At 39.5% G+C, this 20,781-nt stretch overlaps 1 protein-coding gene across 1 annotated transcript in view; it reads right to left on the bottom strand.

The window, feature by feature from the left end:
* The window catches only part of LOC124616658 (hypermethylated in cancer 1 protein-like), a 410,590-nt gene that overhangs the window by 127,493 nt on the left and 262,316 nt on the right, over positions 1-20,781 (bottom strand). The window contains exon 7 of the mRNA XM_047144986.1: positions 19,849-19,908. Coding sequence (XP_047000942.1) covers positions 19,849-19,908 — 60 coding nt within the window. The remainder of the gene's footprint in view (positions 1-19,848; positions 19,909-20,781) is intronic.

The raw sequence follows: 20,781 nt of genomic DNA on the forward strand, positions 1-20,781 counted from the left end.
AAGACTTTTTTCTCAAATTCTGGTGGAGTTGGTTTACCTTCTACAAGGTGGCACGTGAAAAGTCCTCATTTGTTTATGCTCGCAGCCAGTTGCCACAATATAGTGTCAGAGTAATAGCAAGTAATTGTAATTGAAGTATAGGCAGGCCATATTTTTAACTGAGAGGATGGAATATATTATAAAGAAAAGAAATTAGCTTTAGAATCAATTTTCATAATAAAAATATCGATGCCAACAGAAACAAAATTCCTACAGAGTTATAGTTCAGGTACGTTCATTGAGCTCTGCGAAGGAAAATGCTTTCTTCTTTACTATAGATGAGTCTGTAGGAATAATAATGGAATCCTAATGTGATGGTTGAGGGTGCTTCTGCTGATACAATTTTGAAAAGTTGGGTTCAATTCTTGACAACTGGAGACGGATGTCTGGTTCCGCATCTAGACAGCTTCGGTACTTAGTTTTGTGGTCAGCATACATTGAGAATCCAGATTCACACATGTATGTTGTGGCAAATGGAAGAAGTACATGTTTTGCCTTTTCAATAAGGGGGTAGTATTTCTTGTTATCCAAACGGATCCAAAAGTGTGAGTAACCGTCAATGTCAAAACTTGATTTCAAGGTAGGGTCTGTGGCAATTTCCGTCAACAATTCATATTCATTTGATGATAGAATGTTCAGCTTTTTGGATACAGTGAATTGGTTGACCACCCATTCGTATTTCTGCAGCTTCTCATCTTCAGCTGTTGGGAAATAATGCTCCAATAATGACATCAAACTTCGGAGATGTTCCAGGATTTGATGAAACAAATTCTTCCTAAGCACAAATGTTTTGTTTTTCAAAAACTTCTTGAGAAGAGGAAAACACTCGACCTCCCCCTCCTCGACACTCTCTATCCAAAAATTGATTTTCCTCTTTCATGCTTGAACTTTGCCGATAGCAGTGACCTTTGTTTCACTTTATCCTTTGAGTGAAATATTCATTTCATTCATTTTGGAGAAAATATCTGACAAATAGGCTAGTATACACTACCAATTTTCATCATTAATAAGGTCTGCTAATTTGGTGTTATGCTCCAAAAGGAAAGCTACGACTTCCAATCTTAATTCGTACAACCGAGAGAGTGCATTCCCATGTGAGAGCCACCTCACTTCTGTGTGGAGAAGCAGGGAACGATAAAGGCTTCCCATATCTTCACACAGTATTGTGAAAAGTCTTGACTTCAACGGTCTTGATTTTATGTAGTTGATGTTTTGAATGGATTCGTCTAAAACTTTCTTGAACGAAACAGGCATTTGTTTCATAGCTAAAGTGTATCTGTGGAGAGCACAATGTCTACTGCTGCAATTCTTGGTGTTTTCTTTTATTTTCGTTATTGCTCCGACTGTAGGACCCGTCATAGCTTTTGCACCATCTGTGCACACATCTATGCAATTAGACCATGAACGGAATATTTCACCACCTGTTGTGTTGGCAGGTAGTGATCTGCACAATAAGAGGTCCTCCTCAAAACATCCAGAATATTCATAACCGACAAAAGCCAATAAAGTCGCTAATTCTGCAACATCAGTGGATTCATCTATCTGCAGAGAAAACGAATTGTGTTGGATGCGAGAAACAAGAGTGTCTTTCACATCATTTGACATCTCAACAATGCGTCTCTTGACAGTATTGTTTGATAATGGCACCGAAGATACAAGCTTTACTTTCTTTTCGTCTAGCATGCAAGAAACAATATCATTAACACACGGCTTCTTGAGATTTTCTGCAATGGTATGAGCTTTGCCTGTTTTTGCCACTCGATAACTAACCAAGAAAGAAGCTTTTAATGAATTTTCATTAATTGTTTTTGCACGAGTTTTCATGCAATGCTGAGAAGAAGATAGTTCAGCAATCTTCCTTTTGAAAAAATCAATGTCCTTAGCCTGGAAATCTGGGTGAGTACCTTCAAAGTGATGGCACAATTTAACTCGTACCATTGAACTGTTCAGAAGAGCTCGTGCACAAATTACACACTGAGCTTTCCCCTCCTTTGTCTCCATGAAGCCCATTTCTAAATAGCTTTCGTTGTACTAACACTTCTTGGTTATTCCACTTCCACAGGACATTGCAACCGATGGAGTACTTGCAGCGTTTTCACATAATAAATCTGGCTGTGGAGCTTCTTGTTATTGTTGTTCCTTTGGTTGTCCTCCCTCCTCATTCATTTCAACTGAAAACTTCCCGTTGTGAAGGCGATGGAGAAACTGCACCCTTCTTCAATGATCCAGACTTCAGCCACCGATCCATGATAAAAGTAATAAACTGGTCAAAAATCGACTTATGAAATAGGTAGTGCACTGACAAAGTAAGTTTAACATTTAATTATGCCTGGGGCATATATGTGCCAGCGAGCCTGTGATTGGCTGACAAAGCTCGTTCTGTGCATGCATAAAAGGTTTCAGAGCATCTAGTGCAGTGAGCCGTATTGTTGAGAAACAGTCGTCAGAGAAGCCGCATTCTCTGGCACTAAACTGTGTACGCGTTCTCACTTAGGAACCACTAAGGCTGCTTGGGAATACGACCTGAAGTAAAAGTACACGTTTTTTTCTCTCTCTCTCTCTCTCTCTCTCTCTCTCTCTCTCTCTCTCTCTCTCACACACACACACACACACACACACACACAATGATGAATTTCATTTTCACATTTTTATTCAATAATTTTACTCATTATTTTACACGATTTGGTGAAAGGTGGCCGCAGACCCCCTAGAAAGAGCCGGTGGACCCCTAAGGGGTCTGCGGGCCACACGTTGTGAATCCTTGTTCAATCAGCTTGTCATCACATTTTAGGCATATACTGGGTGAGGGGGGGGATCTTACAAGTTTTGAAATAGATAGTGTGTTTTCTTCAAAGATTATTTTTCAAAGATTAGTGACAATGAATTGGCTAGCAACCATTTACCAATGTCAACAGAAAGTGTAACACTGCAAGGAGACAATGTGTGGCCAGTACTGCAAGTACAGCTAGATGCCAAATACTGATGCCAAACTCAGATGCCAAATACTAGCTATTGTCCTAGCTTTTGCATCTGCTAGTTCCTTTACGAGACAGGAAAGAAGGTCGGGAAGGAACACCCTCACCCTCACAAATGGCTCCGACGTTTGCTTGGCCTCCCTGCACTTCCCAACTTATTCCTCTAACTAACTGTTCTGAAAGCCAGGATAGTTTCTTGTATTTCTACATGTCTGCCTGAGTACTGGCCAACCATTCTGGCACCCAATTTTATAATAAGGTACTGTTTTAGTTAGGGCTGTAATATTTAGAGGTTTACAACTAGTAAGTTGGAAGCCTATCAGCTCCTGTTAAAGACTTGTGCATTGGCACGAGAAACTATAAGGTTGTTGTTGTTGTTGTTGTTGTTGTTGTGGTCTTCAGTCCTGAGACTGGTTTGATGCAGCTCTCCATGCTACTGTATCTTGTGCAAGCTTCTTCATCTCCCAGTATCTACTGCAACCTACATCCTTCTGAATCTGCTTAGCGTATTCATCTCTTGGTCTCCCCCTACGATTTTTACCCTCCACACTGCCCTCCAATACTAAATTGGTGATCCCTTGATGCCTCAGAACATGTCCTACCAACCGATCCCTTCTAGTGGTCAAGTTGTGCCACAAGCTTCTCTTCTCCCCAATCCTATTCAATACTTCCTCATTAGTTATGTGATCTACCCATCTAATCTTCAGCATTCTTCTGTAGCACCACATTTCAAAAGCTTCTATTCTCTTCTTGTCCAAACTATTTACCGTCCATGTTTCACTTCCATACATGGCTACACTCCATACAAATACTTTCAGAAATGAATTCCTGACACTTAAATCTATACTCGAAGTTAACAAATTTCTCTTCTTCAGAAACGCTTTCCTTGCCATTGCCAGTCTACATTTTATATCCTCTCTACTTCGACCATCATCAGTTATTTTGCTCCCCAAATAGCAAAACTCCTTTACTACTTTAAGTGCCTTATTTCCTAATCTAATATTCTCAACATCACCCGACAACTATAAGGTAAGTCAGATGAAAATGAGATAAGATGGGAAAAGAGTAAGTGGGCCTTATTGTAGGGTGTGTAAGGACTTCCTAGGGTGCAGAGATGAACAGCCCATATGGAAATTATTTTTACTTTGAGTGCCTCAGTTTTAAATTTGACAGTTCTTGTAATAAGCCAAAAATAGCATTATAGAGTAAAAATACTGGCAAAGGAGTCTTCATAAGCTATTCTGTTATCAACACTACGCAATACTCTTGCTATATGCCTCTGTAAAATAGCTATGTTTTCACATTAGCTGTATGTCGGTTTTATATTTAATGTGAGCTTGTGAATACTGGCTTCATTAATTTGTTTCCGTATTCGTCCGACACCGGACTCTCGGTCTCCGTGACACTGGCACGTGGGTCATTCCACGACAAATCATCCAGAAATTTTAGGACATGACATCCATCATCACGCAAATCCTTGAGATTTTGGGCTATGGAAGTTTACCTAGATATATTCACATTTCCAAAATGTAAATGTTGCAAGTCAACTACTTCTTCACATATGATAAAAAGAAATTGTATAGATTCAGGAATTCAGGCTTTCATAGACGAGCTTCTTTATCATTTAAAAAATGCAATAGTTCCTACAGTTTTGCAGTGGAAGCTCGATTTTTTTTAGTTAAAGAGGAAGGTTTATATTTTTATAGTCACACTTCTTTTAGTGAATATCCATCATCTACATCTCAGAAAAAATTGTAAATAATTTCTTTTAAATAAAATCCAAGCACAGATATTATAATTTTTTTAAGGTATTGCCCCCTCATAGATACCTTTGAAAAATTTACGATATTATTATAAGTACTCCATTATGTCACACAAAACGAATCAGTTTGTAGAAATAATGCAAAGTGTGAAAAACAATGTCGTCGTAAAAGAAATACTGAAGTTGCTAATTCATGACTACCATGTCACCACTAAATTGCTCAAGTTGGCTACACTGGATTTCCCCATGATCAAATCATATCTGAGAACACTGTTTTATTGCCACTACATGTATTCCATCATCCAGTTCCTTTGTTTTGAGTCATGTGTTCACTGAGTGTGCAGTTCTGAACTCTTGTACTGAGTTGTACCCAGAGTCAATTACTGGTCAAAAATTCAATTGTTGCAGTTTTTCACTATCCATTCCAAAACAAAAGTAAGTCCCCTAATGTTACAATAACAATGTGAAATGCTTTTGTAATGAAACAATGAGATAGAATGATTTTTCATTATTTAATTACTTTTTAGGTTAAACCAATTATCTTTTGAATTATTTACAACAAATATTGGTTTTATGACTGAAGCAGTATGGAAAGACAAGTAGACAGTGTTTTCTTGAACAGTGTCTGCAAGATATATGTGATAATGCCCTGACTTGTGTGAATGAACTGACCAGTGATGAACAAGAACTTTTATTGTGGCGAAGCAGCAATCATTCACATTGTGATTTAAGTGTTTCGTGTGTATGTGTTAAACACAAAGAAAGGTATCTGCGCACATTCTCTCTACGTAATAAAATTTGCTGTGATCCCTTCAAGTGCCATAAATGATCTGTTTCATCTGGATTGCATGAAATTAGTTTAGAAAGGCAAAAGTATGTTCAAAATGAGAGGCTTTAGCATTATTCCTTGGGAGAAAATGTGCCCAAGTTGTATCAAACTTATTAATGAAAAACAAGCAAGTGACTACTCATCACCAGACTATATAAACGACAGTAATGTGAAGGTGCAGACTCCTGAAAAATCTGTGCTCAATACTAGTTTAACCAGCTTAGGAGTATTTCCTGCAAAGCTGCATTTTCGGTATGCAGTAACCAATAAAATTTCACATACATATCAAGTTGAGCTGGCTGCTGATGAAAGCACTATCCCTGACAGTGATTTATCAGAACTGCAAGAAAAGGCAAAATATCACGATGAACTCATGGACAAAATCAAACAGAAAATTAATATGCAAATAATCGTGAAAAAATCCAGTTACTTACTCTTGTGCCGCCAACTTGGTCTTGATAGAAAGTCAGTTCTGAATTTCAGGTTTCTGAATATCTGCTATGACAAGCAAGAGCTCTTTTAATGGAGAAGGATATATTATTGATGGCTGAGCAGAAAAGAGGAAAGACATTGCCACATGACACACTGCAAAAAATAGTTTCTCTCTCTCTTTTTTTTTGTTTTTGAAAAAAGACAAAGTGAGCACCAGCAAAAATAGCTACAAACAATAGCGTCTTGTTTCAAGTAATTTATCTGAACTGTATTTTCTCTAAAAAAAAAAAAAAAAAAAAAAAAAAAAAAAAAAAAAAAAAAAATCCTGAAGACACAATAGGATTCTCAAAATTTGCATCTCTTCGACCAAAATTTTGTATACTTGCAGGATCATCAGGAACACATACCGTATGTGTGCGCAATTACCACCAAAACATTAAATTTCTTCTAAATTTCATTTCTATTGAAGAGACATACCAAGATCTAATTATAATAACAACATGTGATATAGAATGAGATTTTCACTCTGCAGCGGAGTGTGCGCTGATATGAAACTTCCTGGCAGATTAAAACTGTGTGCCCGACCGAGACAAGAACTCAGGACCTTTGCCTAGGTCCCGAGTTCGAGTATCGGTCGGGCACACAGTTTTAATCTGCCAGGAAGTTTCATATCAGCGCACCCTCTGCTGCAGAGTGAAAATCTCATTCTGGAAACATCCCCCAGGCTGTGGCTAAGCCATGTATCCGCAGTATCCTTTCTTTCAGGAGTGCTAGTTCTGCAAGGTTCGCAGGAGAGCTTCTGTAAAGTTTGGAAGGTAGGAGACGAGATACTGGCAGAAGTAAAGCTGTGAGTACCGGGCATGAGTCGTGCTTCGGTAGCTCAGATGGTAGAGCACTTGCCCGTGGAAGGCAAAGGTCCCGAGTTCGAGTCTCGGTCGGGCACACAATTTTAATCTGCCAGGAAGTAACATGTGATATAAATGACTGAGCCTGTACGCTTCGTCTATGCGAAAAATGCTCCACCAGTTCAGTTCATTGCTTCAAACCCACTTAGAAAATGAAACAGAAAACTATGATCCTGATGAGGTTGTTCAGTACAGTGAATGGGTATCAACTGATAGAATGACTAAGTGTTCAAATCACTTTTCTGTCAGAATTCTGATGCACTAATTTAGAAAACTAAAAAACTTACTCTACACACTTTTATTTCTCAATCACAATCTGATTACCTGAAAATGAAGAAGGAAACACGTGATGAAGGATCAGTGTTAATTTTAATGGATTTCAGTGAAAATTTCTATTTTGTTGTTCAAGATGAAGTACAGGGGTACCATTGGAACAATGGCAACTGCACTCTTAACACCATCATATAGATAATATAAAGGACAAACAGTTGCATGCAAAAAAGTATTTGTATTGTTTCTGATGATCTAGAATGTGATGTTGTTTTGGTGTACCAGACTCTGAAGACTGTTTAAGTTTTTAAAGTGTGAATTTCCAGAAATTCATCTTGCCTATGTTGAATATTTCACTGATGGTTGTCCAGCACAAGGTTGTCCAGCACAATATAAAAATTGGAAGAATATTCTGCTACCATGAACATGAACACAAGTTCAACATAAAGTGCAGGTGGTCCTTTTTTGCTACCAGCCATGGTAACTCTCCCTGTGATGGTATTGGTGGCACTGTTAAAAGACTTGTCACAAAAACAAGTTTGCAAAGAGTTTATAAAGATCAAATACTTACAGCTTCACAGGGATTTGAATTTTGTAGCAAGAACCTGCAAGACATTTCATTTCTCTGTGTTTCAAAAGATGAAATGGTACAAGTCAGACATTCTCTCTCTCTCAGCACTTCACAAGTACAAAAACAATTCTTGTACCAATGTAACCAACCAAGACTGGAGCAAAAATGCTGAGCTGTGATATGGATTTTACTATAATGCATGATTTCTCAGATGCAGTTCCACCACTAATGCCAGAATAGACTGTGCAGCCCAACTGCTATGTTGCATGTGCATATGACTCTTCTTGGTATTTGGGAATTGTTGTATAATCCACAGAAAGAACGAACGTCTGTATCTTTCCATATAAGCTCTGATTTCCCTTATTTTATGGTGATGGTCATTTCTCCCTACGTAGGTTGGTGTCAACAAGCTATTTTCACATTCAGAGGAGAAAGTTGGTGATTTGAATTTCGTGAGAAGATTCTGTCACTACGAAAAACACCTTTGTTTCACTGATGTACACCCCAAATCCTGTATCATTTCAGTGACACTCTCTCCCACATTTTCGCGATAATATAATACATGCTGCCCTTCTTTGAACTTTTTACATGTACTCTTTCAGTCCTATCTGGTAAGGATCCCACACTGCGCAGCAGTATACTAAAAAGAGGATGGACAGGCATAGTGTAGGCAGTCTCCTTAGTAGGTCTGTCACATTTTGTAAGTGTCCTGCCAATAAAACGCAGTCTTTGGTTAGCCTTCCCCCACAATATGTTCTACTTGTTCCCTCCAATTTAAGTTGTTTGTAATTGTAATTCAGAAGTATTTAGTTGAATTTATGGCCTTTATATTTGACTGATTTATCATGTAACCGAAGTTTAACGAATTCCTTTTAGCAATCATGTGGATGACCTCATACTTTTCGTTATTTAGGGTCAACTGCCAACTTTCGCACCATTCTAATATCTCTTCTAAATCATTTTGCAATTTGTTTTGATCTTCTGCTGCAAACAACCTAGGATGGCTGCCCAAATTGTCTCCCAAATCGTATATATAGATAAGAAAGAGCATAGGGCCTATATAACACTACTTTGGTTAACGCCAGAAATCACTTGTGTTTTACTCGATGACTTTCCATCAATTACTATGAACTGTGACCTCTCTGACAGGAAGTAACACATCCAGTCACATAACTGAGACGCTATTCCATAAGCATGCAAATTCACTACAAGCCGCTTTTGTAGTACTGTGTCAAAAGCCTTCCGGAAATACAGAAATACAGAATCGATCTAAAATCCCTTGTCAATAACACTTAACACCTCATGCAAATAAATAGCTAGTTGTGGTTCACAAGAATGATGTTTTCTAAACCCACGTAGACTGTGTGTCAACAGACTGATTCCTTCGAGGTAATTCAGTACGTTCGAACACAATATATGTTCCAGAATCCTGCATATCGATGTTAGTGATTAGTCATACTACCTTTCTTGAATATTGGTGTGACCTGTGCAACTTTCCGGTCTTTGGGTATGGATCTTTCGTTGAGCGAATGTTTGTATATAATTGTTAAGTATGGATCTAATGCATCAGCATACTCTGAAAGGAACCTAATTGGTACACAGGCTGGACCAGAAGACTTGCTTCAAGGACATTTACTTCTACATTACTCATGTTGGCAGCTGTTCTTGATTTGAATTTTGGAATATTTACTTCATCTTCTTTTGTGAAGGCATTTCGGAAGGCTGTGTTAAGTAACACTGCTTTGGCAGCACTGTCTTTGATACTATCTTCATTGCTATCACACAGAGAAGGCATTGATTGTTTCTTGCTGCTAACATACTTCACATATGACCGGAATCTCCTTGGACTTTCTGCCAGGTTTCAAGACAAAGTTTCATTGTGGAAGCTGTTATAAGCACCTCACATTGAGGCCTGTACTAAATTTCGAGCTTCTGCAAAAGATCGCCAGTCTTGGGGATTTTGAATCTCTTTAAATTTGGCATGTTTGCTTCATTGTTTACGCAACAGTGTTCTGACACGTTCTGTGTCTCAGAAAGGCGTCAAGTGAATTTTTATCTGCTTAGAATATTCACCCCCCCCCCCCCCCCCCCCCAAAGAACCATGGACCTTGACATTGGTGAGGAGGCTTGCTTGCCTCAGCAATACAGATAGCCATACCGTAGGTGCAACCACAATGGAGGGATGTCTGTTGAGAGGCCAAACAAGCGTGTGGTTCCTGAAGAGGGGCAGCTGCCTTTTCGGTAGTCGCAGGGGCAACAGTCTGGATGATTGACTGATCTGGCCTTGTAACACTAACCAAAACAGCCTTGCTGTACCGGTACTGCGAACGGCTGAAAGCAAGGGGAAACTACAGCCATAATTTTTCCCGAGGGCATGCAGCTTTACTGTATGGTTAAATGATGATGGCGTGGGTAAGCTACTACAAATAGCATAGTGAACGCATTGTTGTGACCAAGATAGATACGAAGCCAATGCCTACCACAGTAGTAGAATTTTATATGCCAACTAGCTCCGCAGGTGACAAAGAGATCGATGAAGTGTATGATGGGATAAAAGAAATTATTCAGATAGTGAAGGGAGACGAAAATTTAATAGTAATGGGTGACTGGAATTCGATAGTAGGAAAAGGAAGAGAAGGAAATGTAGTAGGTGAATATGGATTGGGGCTAACAAATGAAAGAGGAAGCCACCTGGTAGAATTTTGCACAGACATCAACTTAATCATAGCTAACACTTGGTTCAAGATTCATAAAAGAAGGTTGTATACATGGAAGAAGACTGGAGATACTGACAGCTTTCAGATAGATTACATAATGGTAAGACAGAGATTTAGGAACCAGGTTTTAAATTGTAAGACATTTCTAGGGGCAGATGTGGACTCTGTCCACAATCTATTGGTTATGAACTGTAGATTAAAACTGAAGAAACTGCAAAAAGATGGGAATTTAAGGAGATGGCACCTGGATAAACTGACTAAACCAGAGGTTGCACAGAGTTTCAGGGAGAGCATAAGGGAACAATTGACAGGAATGGGGGAAAGAAATACAGTAGAATGGGTAGCTCTGAGAGAAGAAGTAGTGAAGGTAGCAGAGGATCAAGTAGGTAAAAAGACGAGGGCTAGTATAAATCCTTGGGTAACAGAAGACATATTGAATTTAATTGATGAAATGAGAAAATATAAAAATGCAGTAAATGAAGGAGGCAAAAAGGAATACAAACGTCTCAAAAATGAGATTGACAAGAAGTGCAAAATGGCTAAGCAGGGATGGCTAGAGGACAAATGTAACGATGTAGAGGCTTATCTCACTAGAGGTAAGATAGATACTGTACACAGGAAAATTAAAGAGACCTTCAGGAAAAAGAGAACCACTTGTATGAATATCAAGAGCTCAGATGGAAACCCAGTTCTAAGCAAAGAAGGGAAAGCAGAAAGGTGGAAGGAGTATATAGAGGGTCTATACAAGGGCGATGTACTTGAGGACAATATTACGGAAATGGAAATGGAAGAGGAGGTAGAAGAAGATGAAATGGGAGATATGATGCTGCCTGAAGAGTTTGACAAAGCACTGAAAGACCTGAGTCGAAACAAGGCTCCGGGAGTAGACAACATTTCATTATAACTACTGACGGCCTTGGGACAGCCAGTCCTGACAAAAAACTACCATCTGGTAAGCAAGATGTATGAGACAGGCGAAATACCCTCAGATTTCAAGAAGAATATAATAGTTCAAATCCTAAAGAAAGCAGGTGCTGACAGATGTGAAAATTACCGAACAATCAGTTTAATAAGTCATGGATGCAAAATAAGGCGAATTCTTTTCAGACAAATGGAAAAACTGGTAGAAGCCGACCTTGGGGAAGATCAGTTTGAATTCCATAGAAATGTTGGAACATGTGAGGCAATACTGACCCTTCGACTTATCTTAGAGAATAGATTAAGGAAAGGCAAACCCATGTTTCTAGCATTTGTAGACTTAGAGAAAGCTTTTGACGCTGTTGACTGGAATACTCTCTTTCAAATTCTGAAGGTGGCAGGGGTAAAATAAAGGGTGCAAAAGGCTATTTACAATTTGTACAGAAACCAGGTGGCAGAGTCGAGGGCATGAAAAGGAAGCAGTGGTTGGGAAGGGAGTGAGACAGGGTTGTAGCCTATCCCCGATGTTATTCAATCTGTATATTGAGCAAGCAGTAAAGGAAACAAAAGAAAAATTCGGAGTAGGTATTAAAATCCAAGGAGAAGAAATAAAAACTTAGAGGTTTGCCGATGACATTGTAATTCTGTCAGAGACAGCAAAGGACTTGGAAGAGCAGTTGAACGGAATGGACAGTGTCTTGAAAGGAGGATATAAGATGAACATCAACAAAAGCAAAACGAGGATAATGGAATGTAGTCGAATTAAGTCGGGTGATGCTGGGGGAATTAGATTAGGAAATGAGACACTTAAAGTAGTAAAGGAGTTTTCCTATTTGGGGAGGAAAATAACTGATGATGGTCAAAGTAGAGAGGATATAAAATGTAGCCTGGCAATGGAAAGGAAATCGTTTCTGAAGAAGAGAAATTTGTTAACATCGAGTATAGATTTAAGTGTCAGGAAGTCGTTTCTGAAAGTATTTGTATGGAGTGTAGCCATGTATGGAAGTGAAACATGGACAATAAATAGTTTGGACAAGAAGAGAATAGAAGCTTTTGAAATGTGGTGCTACAGAAGAATGTTGAAGATTAGGTGGGTAGATCACGTAACTAATGAGGAGGTATTGAATAGGATTGGGGAGAAGAGAAGTTTGTGCCAGAACTTGACTAGAAGAAGGGATCAGTTGGTATGACATGTCCTGAGGCATCAAGGGATCACAAATTTGGCATTGGAGAGCAGTGTAGAGGGTAAAAATCGTAGAGAGACACCAAGAGATGAATACACTAAGCAGATTTAGAAGGATGTAGGTTGCAGTAGGTACTGTGAGATGAAGGAGCTTGCACAGGATAGATTAGCATGGAGAGCTGCATCAAACCAGTCTCCGGACTGAAGACCACAACAACAACAACAACAACAACAACAACAACATAAAAAGACTGAGGGCTGTTATGAAGTGTCTCGAACAAGGCGGACTGGGACTAATCCAAGAAAGTGTCTCTCTGGAGCAAAAGAAATCAAAATACTTGGACACCTTGTGTCAAACGAATGTGTGCGGCCACACTCAGAAAAGGTGACAGCTATAACGGAACTTCCTATTCCGAAAAGTATTAGAGATGGGAGAAGCTCCCTTGGATTATGTTATTATTACAGTCGTTTTATCAAAGATTTTTGTATCAAACCCGGGCCACTCCAAGAGTTGTTCAAAGCTGACGCTAAATTTATCTGGGGTGGTGCTCAACAAGATTCTTTCGACGTGCTGTGAGAAGCACTGACGACTGACCCTGTACTTGGTCTGTATGATTAGAGAGCACCTACAGAACTACACACAGATGCCAGTGGGTATGGGATCGGTGCTGTTCTGGTGCAAATTTCGGATGGAAAAGAAGGTTATAGCCTTCTAGGACAGTTATAAAAGCCGAGAGAAACTACTCAACTACAGAGAGAGAATGTCTTGCTGTGATCTGGGCGATGTGCAAATTTCGACAGTATCTCTATGGAACGCCATGCACAGTTGTTACAGACCATCATTCACTTTGTTGGTTGACACGTCTTAAGGATCCAACAGGACAATTCTGCCAGATGGGCACTACGTCTTCAAGCGTATGACAGTACCAGTGTGTACAAAGTGGAAGAAAACACTAAGATGCCGACTGTCTCTCAAGAAACCCTGTGGAAGACCATCAAAACTTTGATGAAGATAGTGACTGTCTCACTGCACTCCAGGATCTCTCTGCTGAGCAGAAGGACGACGCCAAGATATCTCAAATTATGCTTTTATTTATTTATTTATCATTAGCCAACGTAAGTTGAAATAGACAATTACATACTTAAAGGTTGATCACATTTGATAGTTTACATGTTTAGCTTTACTATATACATTCACATTCCTTAATACTACACTATACTACATACATTCAAATTCCTTAATACTATACACACACTCATCAACTAACAGTTTGTGAATGTGCTTACGGAAGATATCACATTGTAAGTCTCTCACTGGTGGTGGTAGCTTGGTATATAACTTTATCCCTATTTGTTTAAAGCTACTTTGGACCTTACACAGTCTTGTAAAATATACATCTATGTTATTTCTGTATCTAGTTTCATGCAAATGGATGTCTGTTCTGCAAGGTAGTGTATGTATTTGATGTTTTGTAGAGAGAAGAAATGTTTTAGTGTAAAGGGAAGGTACAGTCAAGATGATGAGGTCTTTAAAATGCTTTCTACATGATTTTTGGTTTGTAATGCCTGTAATTGCTCTTATGGCTTTCTTCTGCCATGTGAACACTGTCTGAGCAACATGGGAGTTGTCCCACAGTTTTATTGCGTGCTGGAGGTGACACTGAAAGAAGGCAAAGTAAGAAGTTAGAAGTTGTTGTTTGCTAACTAATGGTTTTAATTTCTTTAACAAGAAGACTACTCTCAATAGTTTGCTACATAACTGTTCAGTATGGCAGTTCCAAGTCAGTTTAGGATACAGGTGGGTTCCAAGAAGCCTTACCGAGTCAGATTCATTTACTTTTTCGTTAAGCTTGTGCAGGTAGAAAAACATAGTCTTGGTTTTGCTATTGTTTAGGATTAACATGTTACCGTGAAGCCATATGGCAGCCTTTTCAAGACTAGCTTTTGTTTTTTGTTTCACCTCCTCCAATTTGTGTCTTCAGCATATATTACTGGCTTGTCAGGCAAGAAAGTAGGCAAGTCATTCATGTATATTAAGAAAAGGAATGGCCCACACACTGAGCCTTGTGGCACACCTCTAACCACTGGCAGGGCATTTGATTGACAGTTATTTACCATGAACACTTGAGTTCTCTTAGTCAAGTATGATCAAATTAGTGTCAGTTCGTTCATTATTTGTGATACCATAGTACTCCAGCTTATTTATGAGTATTTCATGTGACAGTATCAAATTCTTTGCTCAGATCTAGTAGTAAGGCACATGTGTAGGAATTGTTCTCAAAGCCATTAAGAATGTCTGTTACAAGAGTTTCTACTGCATTTACTGTAGACAAATCTGGCCTAAATCCAAAGAGTGATGAGGAGATAAGATTATGATCTTCAAAATAGTTGCCAAGTTGTAATTTAATACAACATTCTATTACCTTGGATATTATAGGTATGAGAGATATTGGGCGATAACTTTCAGGGTTGTTTATTTCCCCTTATTTATAAATAGGGACAGCAATAGTAGCCTTCAGGACCTCAGGAAATTTTCCAGTTTTAAAGGTATTATTGATCAGTAAGGTAAGAGGGGCAAGAATTATGTCAATTATTTGTTTCAGGATGTTGTTTGAAATACCATACAGATCTTCACTGTAAGATGGTTGTAGGTTTTTGACCACTTTGTGTACAATTTGGCAGGTAACCTGTTTCCATTTAAATGATAAGTTATTGTCAGGTATGTTGTGGAAAAAGCTTCCAGAAGTTGCATCATTTGGTGCAGAGGTAGGAGCAGCTTCATACTTTGTGCTGTTTACAATGAATTCATTCAATTTATCTGGCAATAGTGGAATTGCTTGTCTGTTTTTGTGTTTCCCTGCTATTGCGTTGATTACCTTGCAAACTGCTTTGCATTCGTTGCTGGAATTTTCTATGAAACCATCATTGGCTCTTTGCTCTCTGTATTTCTGTCCTGTACCTCTTCCTGGCTTCTTTGTACCTCTGTTTCCATTATAGATTACCAGTTTTAGCCATTTTATTTAGGGCAATAAGAGTTTTTCTCTGGTCATGCAGGTTAGGAGTGAACCAGTTGTTCCACTTTTTCTTGTTTGATATCCATGTGTTCTCACCTTTTTAGTTACTTGTGGGCAGCAGCTTCGAACTAAGCTCATTAGTATGTTAATAAATATGTTAAAAGCATTGTCACTGCTATCACAGCATCCCCATCGACGCGCAAGTCGCCGAAGTGGCGTCAAATCGAAAGACTTGCACCAGGCGGGCGGTCTACCCGATGGGAGGCCCTTGTCACATGCCATTATTATTATTATTGCTATCACCGTTATATACTCAGTCCCACTCAATATCTGATAATTTTTGTCTTAGCTGTGTGATGTTGGCAGGATATAACAGTCTGATCCTCTTAATGTGTTTAGGTTGCTGAAAAGGGTATGTTTCATGGTTGACCATCAGCCATAGGCCATGGTGATCAAATAATACTGGATCTATCACTCCATACTGATATTCATATTTTGTTAAATTGGAAATTACATCATCCAGGCATGCTGCTAATCATGTTGGCTGGTCATTCACACAGTACAAGTTGTTGGATCTTAGCAGGTTTTGAAAATGTGTGACAGTGTTTTTTGTAGAATGTCAATATCAATGTCACCAATGTATACTATCTTGTGGTGCCTTTATTTTACCAACAGGTACTTCTTTAGAGGCTCCATTTGATCAATAAACTGATTGGTATCAGAGCTTGGGGTGCGATAAATAGAGATGAGCACTAACTTTTGTTTTGGAAGTAGCACTACAACAATTTCAAAAAGTTGGTCTTTGCAAAACTGATCATCTTTCTGTGCTACATATTCAGTGTTAGAGTTTTTGTTTACAAAAACTGCAACTCCTTCATGTCTGCTTTTGTTTCTACAGTATGAACTTGCTAACTCAAATCCTTCAGGGATATACAGGGCAATCTCATGAGGTGTGAGCCAGTGTTCATTTACACAAAAAATGTGGCATAGGTTTGAAATTAGGAAAACATATATTTCATCTATTTTGTTTCTGATTGACTGTACATTTAGATGCAAAATTAAAATTCTGTTGTCAGCAAGGATAGGCAAAGAATTTGATACTTCTGTATTCACGGTTTTTGTGGCACTGACTGGGGCATACTAGTTCATAAAAAATCTTCACTACAGCTAGTCACTTTCCTGCATCTGGTAGATCAGCAAGTGGCAGCATTATCCATCCTCTTGGGTGTTGATGTGGCTGTATCTGCAGTTCTGGCTGGTACACTTCTGTTGCAGTCTGGTGAGCTGGCTGCTGCTGTTGGTTCAGTACTGGGTTCATGCCACACTAGTTCTCTGATGGTCTTTTGGGACTTACACTTAATAGCTATATTTATCATCTTTCCTCATGTATAATTTCCTTTATTGTTCAAGTGAAGTCCACCATATCTGGTGAAGCATGTTCTGTCAGGTGAGTTGACATCTATTAGTCTGACATTACTGAATGTGTTGCAAGTGCTTTTAAGTTTAACATTTTATCTACTAATTTCTTTGTTTATTGGTGAGCTTTCAGGCAGGTCATATCTGAGGCTAAAGTTCATGAGTACAATGTTCGTATTTGTTAAGAATAATATAAGTCTCATGGCACTGTTTTTGTAGACGTCATTTGCTCCAACACAAATCACTACATTGTCTTTTCTGGTATAGTTATTTTTTGCGATATTTTCGTCGCTTGCCTTAAATCGGTCAGAGGATGTGAAAGGACAATTTAATGTATTACTTTGCAAGAAAAACTTTGATCCGTTTGGAAAGAGGTGGCTACGAGTGATTCCTAAATACATGCACTTAAGAAATTCTACAGAAGTTCCATGACACACATGAGGCCGGACATTCAGTTTTTATTAAGGCATACGATAGAATCTGCAAGACATTTTTCTGGCCAGGTTTATTTAGGAGTGTCCGTCACTATGTGTTGCACTGTCGAGAGTGCCAGAGGAGAAAGTCAGTTCCTCAGAAACCATCTGGCCGACTCATACCAATTCCGCCAGCCGAAACGCCTTTCCAGTATGTTGGGATTGACCTCCTCGGACGATTTCCAATGTCTGCTAGTGGCAATATATGGAGTATTGTTTGCAGTGATTACCTGAACGCTATGGCGTTACAAAAGCCGTGAAAACAGTCAAAGCATCTGAGGTAGCCAAATTCATCGTGGAAGACATTGTATTAAAACACGATGCCCCAAGGTCATTAATTACGGGTTGAGAGAAAGTTTTTTAATCGAATCTTGTGACAGAGATAAACCTTCAGTGCAACATTATTCATCACATGATGACTGCCTACCTTTCAGAAACTAACGAGCTTACTGAATGCCTTAATAAGACCTTGGACGACATGCTATCAATGTTCGTCAATGTTGCGCAGAGCAACTAGGATGAGGTGCTACCTTTCGTGACATTTGCCTACAACACCGCCAAACAAGACACCACAGGATTTATGCCATTTTTCCTGATGCATGGGCTTGAGGTGACTATGGCGATGGACACTGTGTTTCCATTACATCCTGATGATGTGGACGACGACTAAATCAGCCAGGTGTTAACCAGAGATGAGAAAGTTTGGCAGTTAGCTCGACTTCGCACGCTGCAGGCTCAAGAAAATGATCGCCGAAGGTATGACGTGAGCCACCGTCCTGTTGTCTACCAGCCTGGTGACCTTGTCTGGATCTTCAATTCTGTTCGAAAGGCTGGTCTCTCTGAGAAGCTCCTCAGGCACTACTTTGGACCCTATAAGGTTGTAAGACAGTTGTCTGATGTTACTTATGAAGTTGAAGATTTTGCACCCAACACAAGAAGACAAAAGATCAGAGATACGGTCCACGTCCTTCGAATGAAGCCCTAAAAGGATCCTGCATCCCAGGGTAAATTCAGAGCTCCAGAGACAGGCAACAAGCGGAAAGGTGACGAAGAGCGTAGTAGCAAAAGAAGTTCTAAGATCACCGCCAGGGTGAGCATAAGTCATTGGGAGTAAAAGTATGCAGGACCGAGGACTTGTTCCCGGACTAGGAAGACATAACATGGAGACGCTGTTCTCTTAAGGAGGGAGCACTGTTGCAGAAGAAGCTGAGTAGCACAATCAGTGTGGTGTAGTGGTTACAATAACAGACTGTTGCATGGAGGGTTGTGAGTTCAAAACTCGCCTCAACTGTAAAACTTCAATTTCTATATGTGGTTTGAGTACGTTCCAGAAGTATCCACAAATGTCAAGAATGATTGTACTCTAATATTCTGTAGCTGTATAACTGTTCTAGCTGGAGGCATTTCACTCTGCGCTCTTGTATGTGCAAGTGCTGAATAAACCTTTGTTAAGTGAAGTTAGTGTTCGTCATTCATCTAATTAGACCTTCTTCTACAAGACAATATAGCTAAACAAATTAAAAGAATTGTAAAAGGAAAGTGAACGACACCAACTGAATGAACATGTACAGATTATCAACAAGCCAAAGGGTGTAGCTAATCTCTTTTTCTCCTTTTTAAATTTAGCCAAAACCTTAGAGTGTGAAATATCACTTGTAAAAACTGTATCGAAACAATGTGAAAAACAGAGCAGGTACAAATGGTAGCCAAACTTTTAAATATCACATCAAGACTACGTAATAAGTTTTTCTTTTCTCCACCCAGCTACACCTCTGCAGCAATGGTACACATTTAAGTTCCTACAGCACAGCACTCACCACTGTAACATGTTACCAGAAGAGCAGCCCAACAGTAAAGTGGACATGTACTGCTCCTTTCTGTTTCGCGTCTTCTAGAGGTGTGTTACAGTGCTGTGTGTTGTGGGAACGGAGACTGCAGACATGTACCTGTGGAAATTTCAGTGTGTACCAGAACTGGAGACGTGTACTTGCAATTGTTTTGTATTGATAATTAAAACTTTGGTCAGTACTTGCATAGTGCGACAATAGTAATTAGTGACTTTTGACATTTAGTTCAAAGCCCATCACATGACAGGACGTCTGGCAGATACGGTGCAAACTGCCGGCCCCTCTGTCATCCAGCAGTAGTGTGCCTGGTCCGTACGGTACTGCAGGCACCCGCTCGGGATGTGCTCGTGGCGACACTACCATCCGCTGCCTCCGTACGGAAGTGACAAACTACTTTAACCACATTTCAACTACACAACTGCCAGTATGTGGACATTTTGGCTGTCAAATCTTTGACAAGAATTTATTCTACTAGCTGTGCGACATCTGATACTTACAATTTCCTCCTCGAGGAATGTCTCGTGGGGGCTCTGAACGTGACCCGGTTGTGTGCTGGCCTGAAAACATAAAATAATTCTTATCAATTAAAAACGATGTAAAAAAGTTTGTGAAGTTATCTACTGAGATAAGCCACAAATAATTAAAACTTGTGACACCCAGGAGTCGAAAATTTATTTCGTGCTTTTCGAGAGCAGCCGCCTCTACTGTTACATTATAAACTTCCACCGTCACCGGTTCTGCTGTTTTTCCTTCTGAATCCGTGCCACCTAGGAGCAGAACATTACAGGATGTGGAACGAGTTCAGAAATACATGAAGAGAAGCAGTGGAAATTGTAGAAACTAAGGGTGAGCTGCGGTCCCCCGGCGGCTCTGTTCCCCCGGTGGAAGTACTCGTATACGGCACTCGAGCCAGGCCCAGAAGTGTGCTCGGACAGCTCGACAGTCAAGCTGGGTGCTCGTGATTGGCACAGAATCTGGGCTTGTGTCTCGTATGTTATTCTACCTGTATACTGACCCAGCAGTTATGTTATTTAACTAACATCATTGTAAATGTTTCTGAAATTTACACATTTTTGTTAACCCAAATGACCTGCAGTCGTATCTAGTTTGGAGGAATGAGGATCTACTGTACTACTGGTATTACGTATTAGTCAGTCCTATTCATCCAAATTGCATTAGGTACATTCAAATCTTGTTCCACATCACTTTTAATGGTATTACTATCAACCGACTGCTATATGTGAAACTGAAATTATCATCATCCATTCAGTATCTGTGGAGCAAAAATTACTGTAAGAGATGATCCGAAGGCCCTAATCTGATCAGGTAAACCAAGTAAACAAAATGTCACAAATAATACCAGAATGGAGGTTAGTCTCAAGGTTGCCAGAAGTTTCCGAACGCAAAATTCACTAATTTCCAGATGCAGT

The sequence above is a fragment of the Schistocerca americana genome, chromosome 5, assembly GCF_021461395.2.
Source record: "Schistocerca americana isolate TAMUIC-IGC-003095 chromosome 5, iqSchAmer2.1, whole genome shotgun sequence".
Lineage (NCBI taxonomy): Eukaryota > Metazoa > Arthropoda > Insecta > Orthoptera > Acrididae > Schistocerca > Schistocerca americana.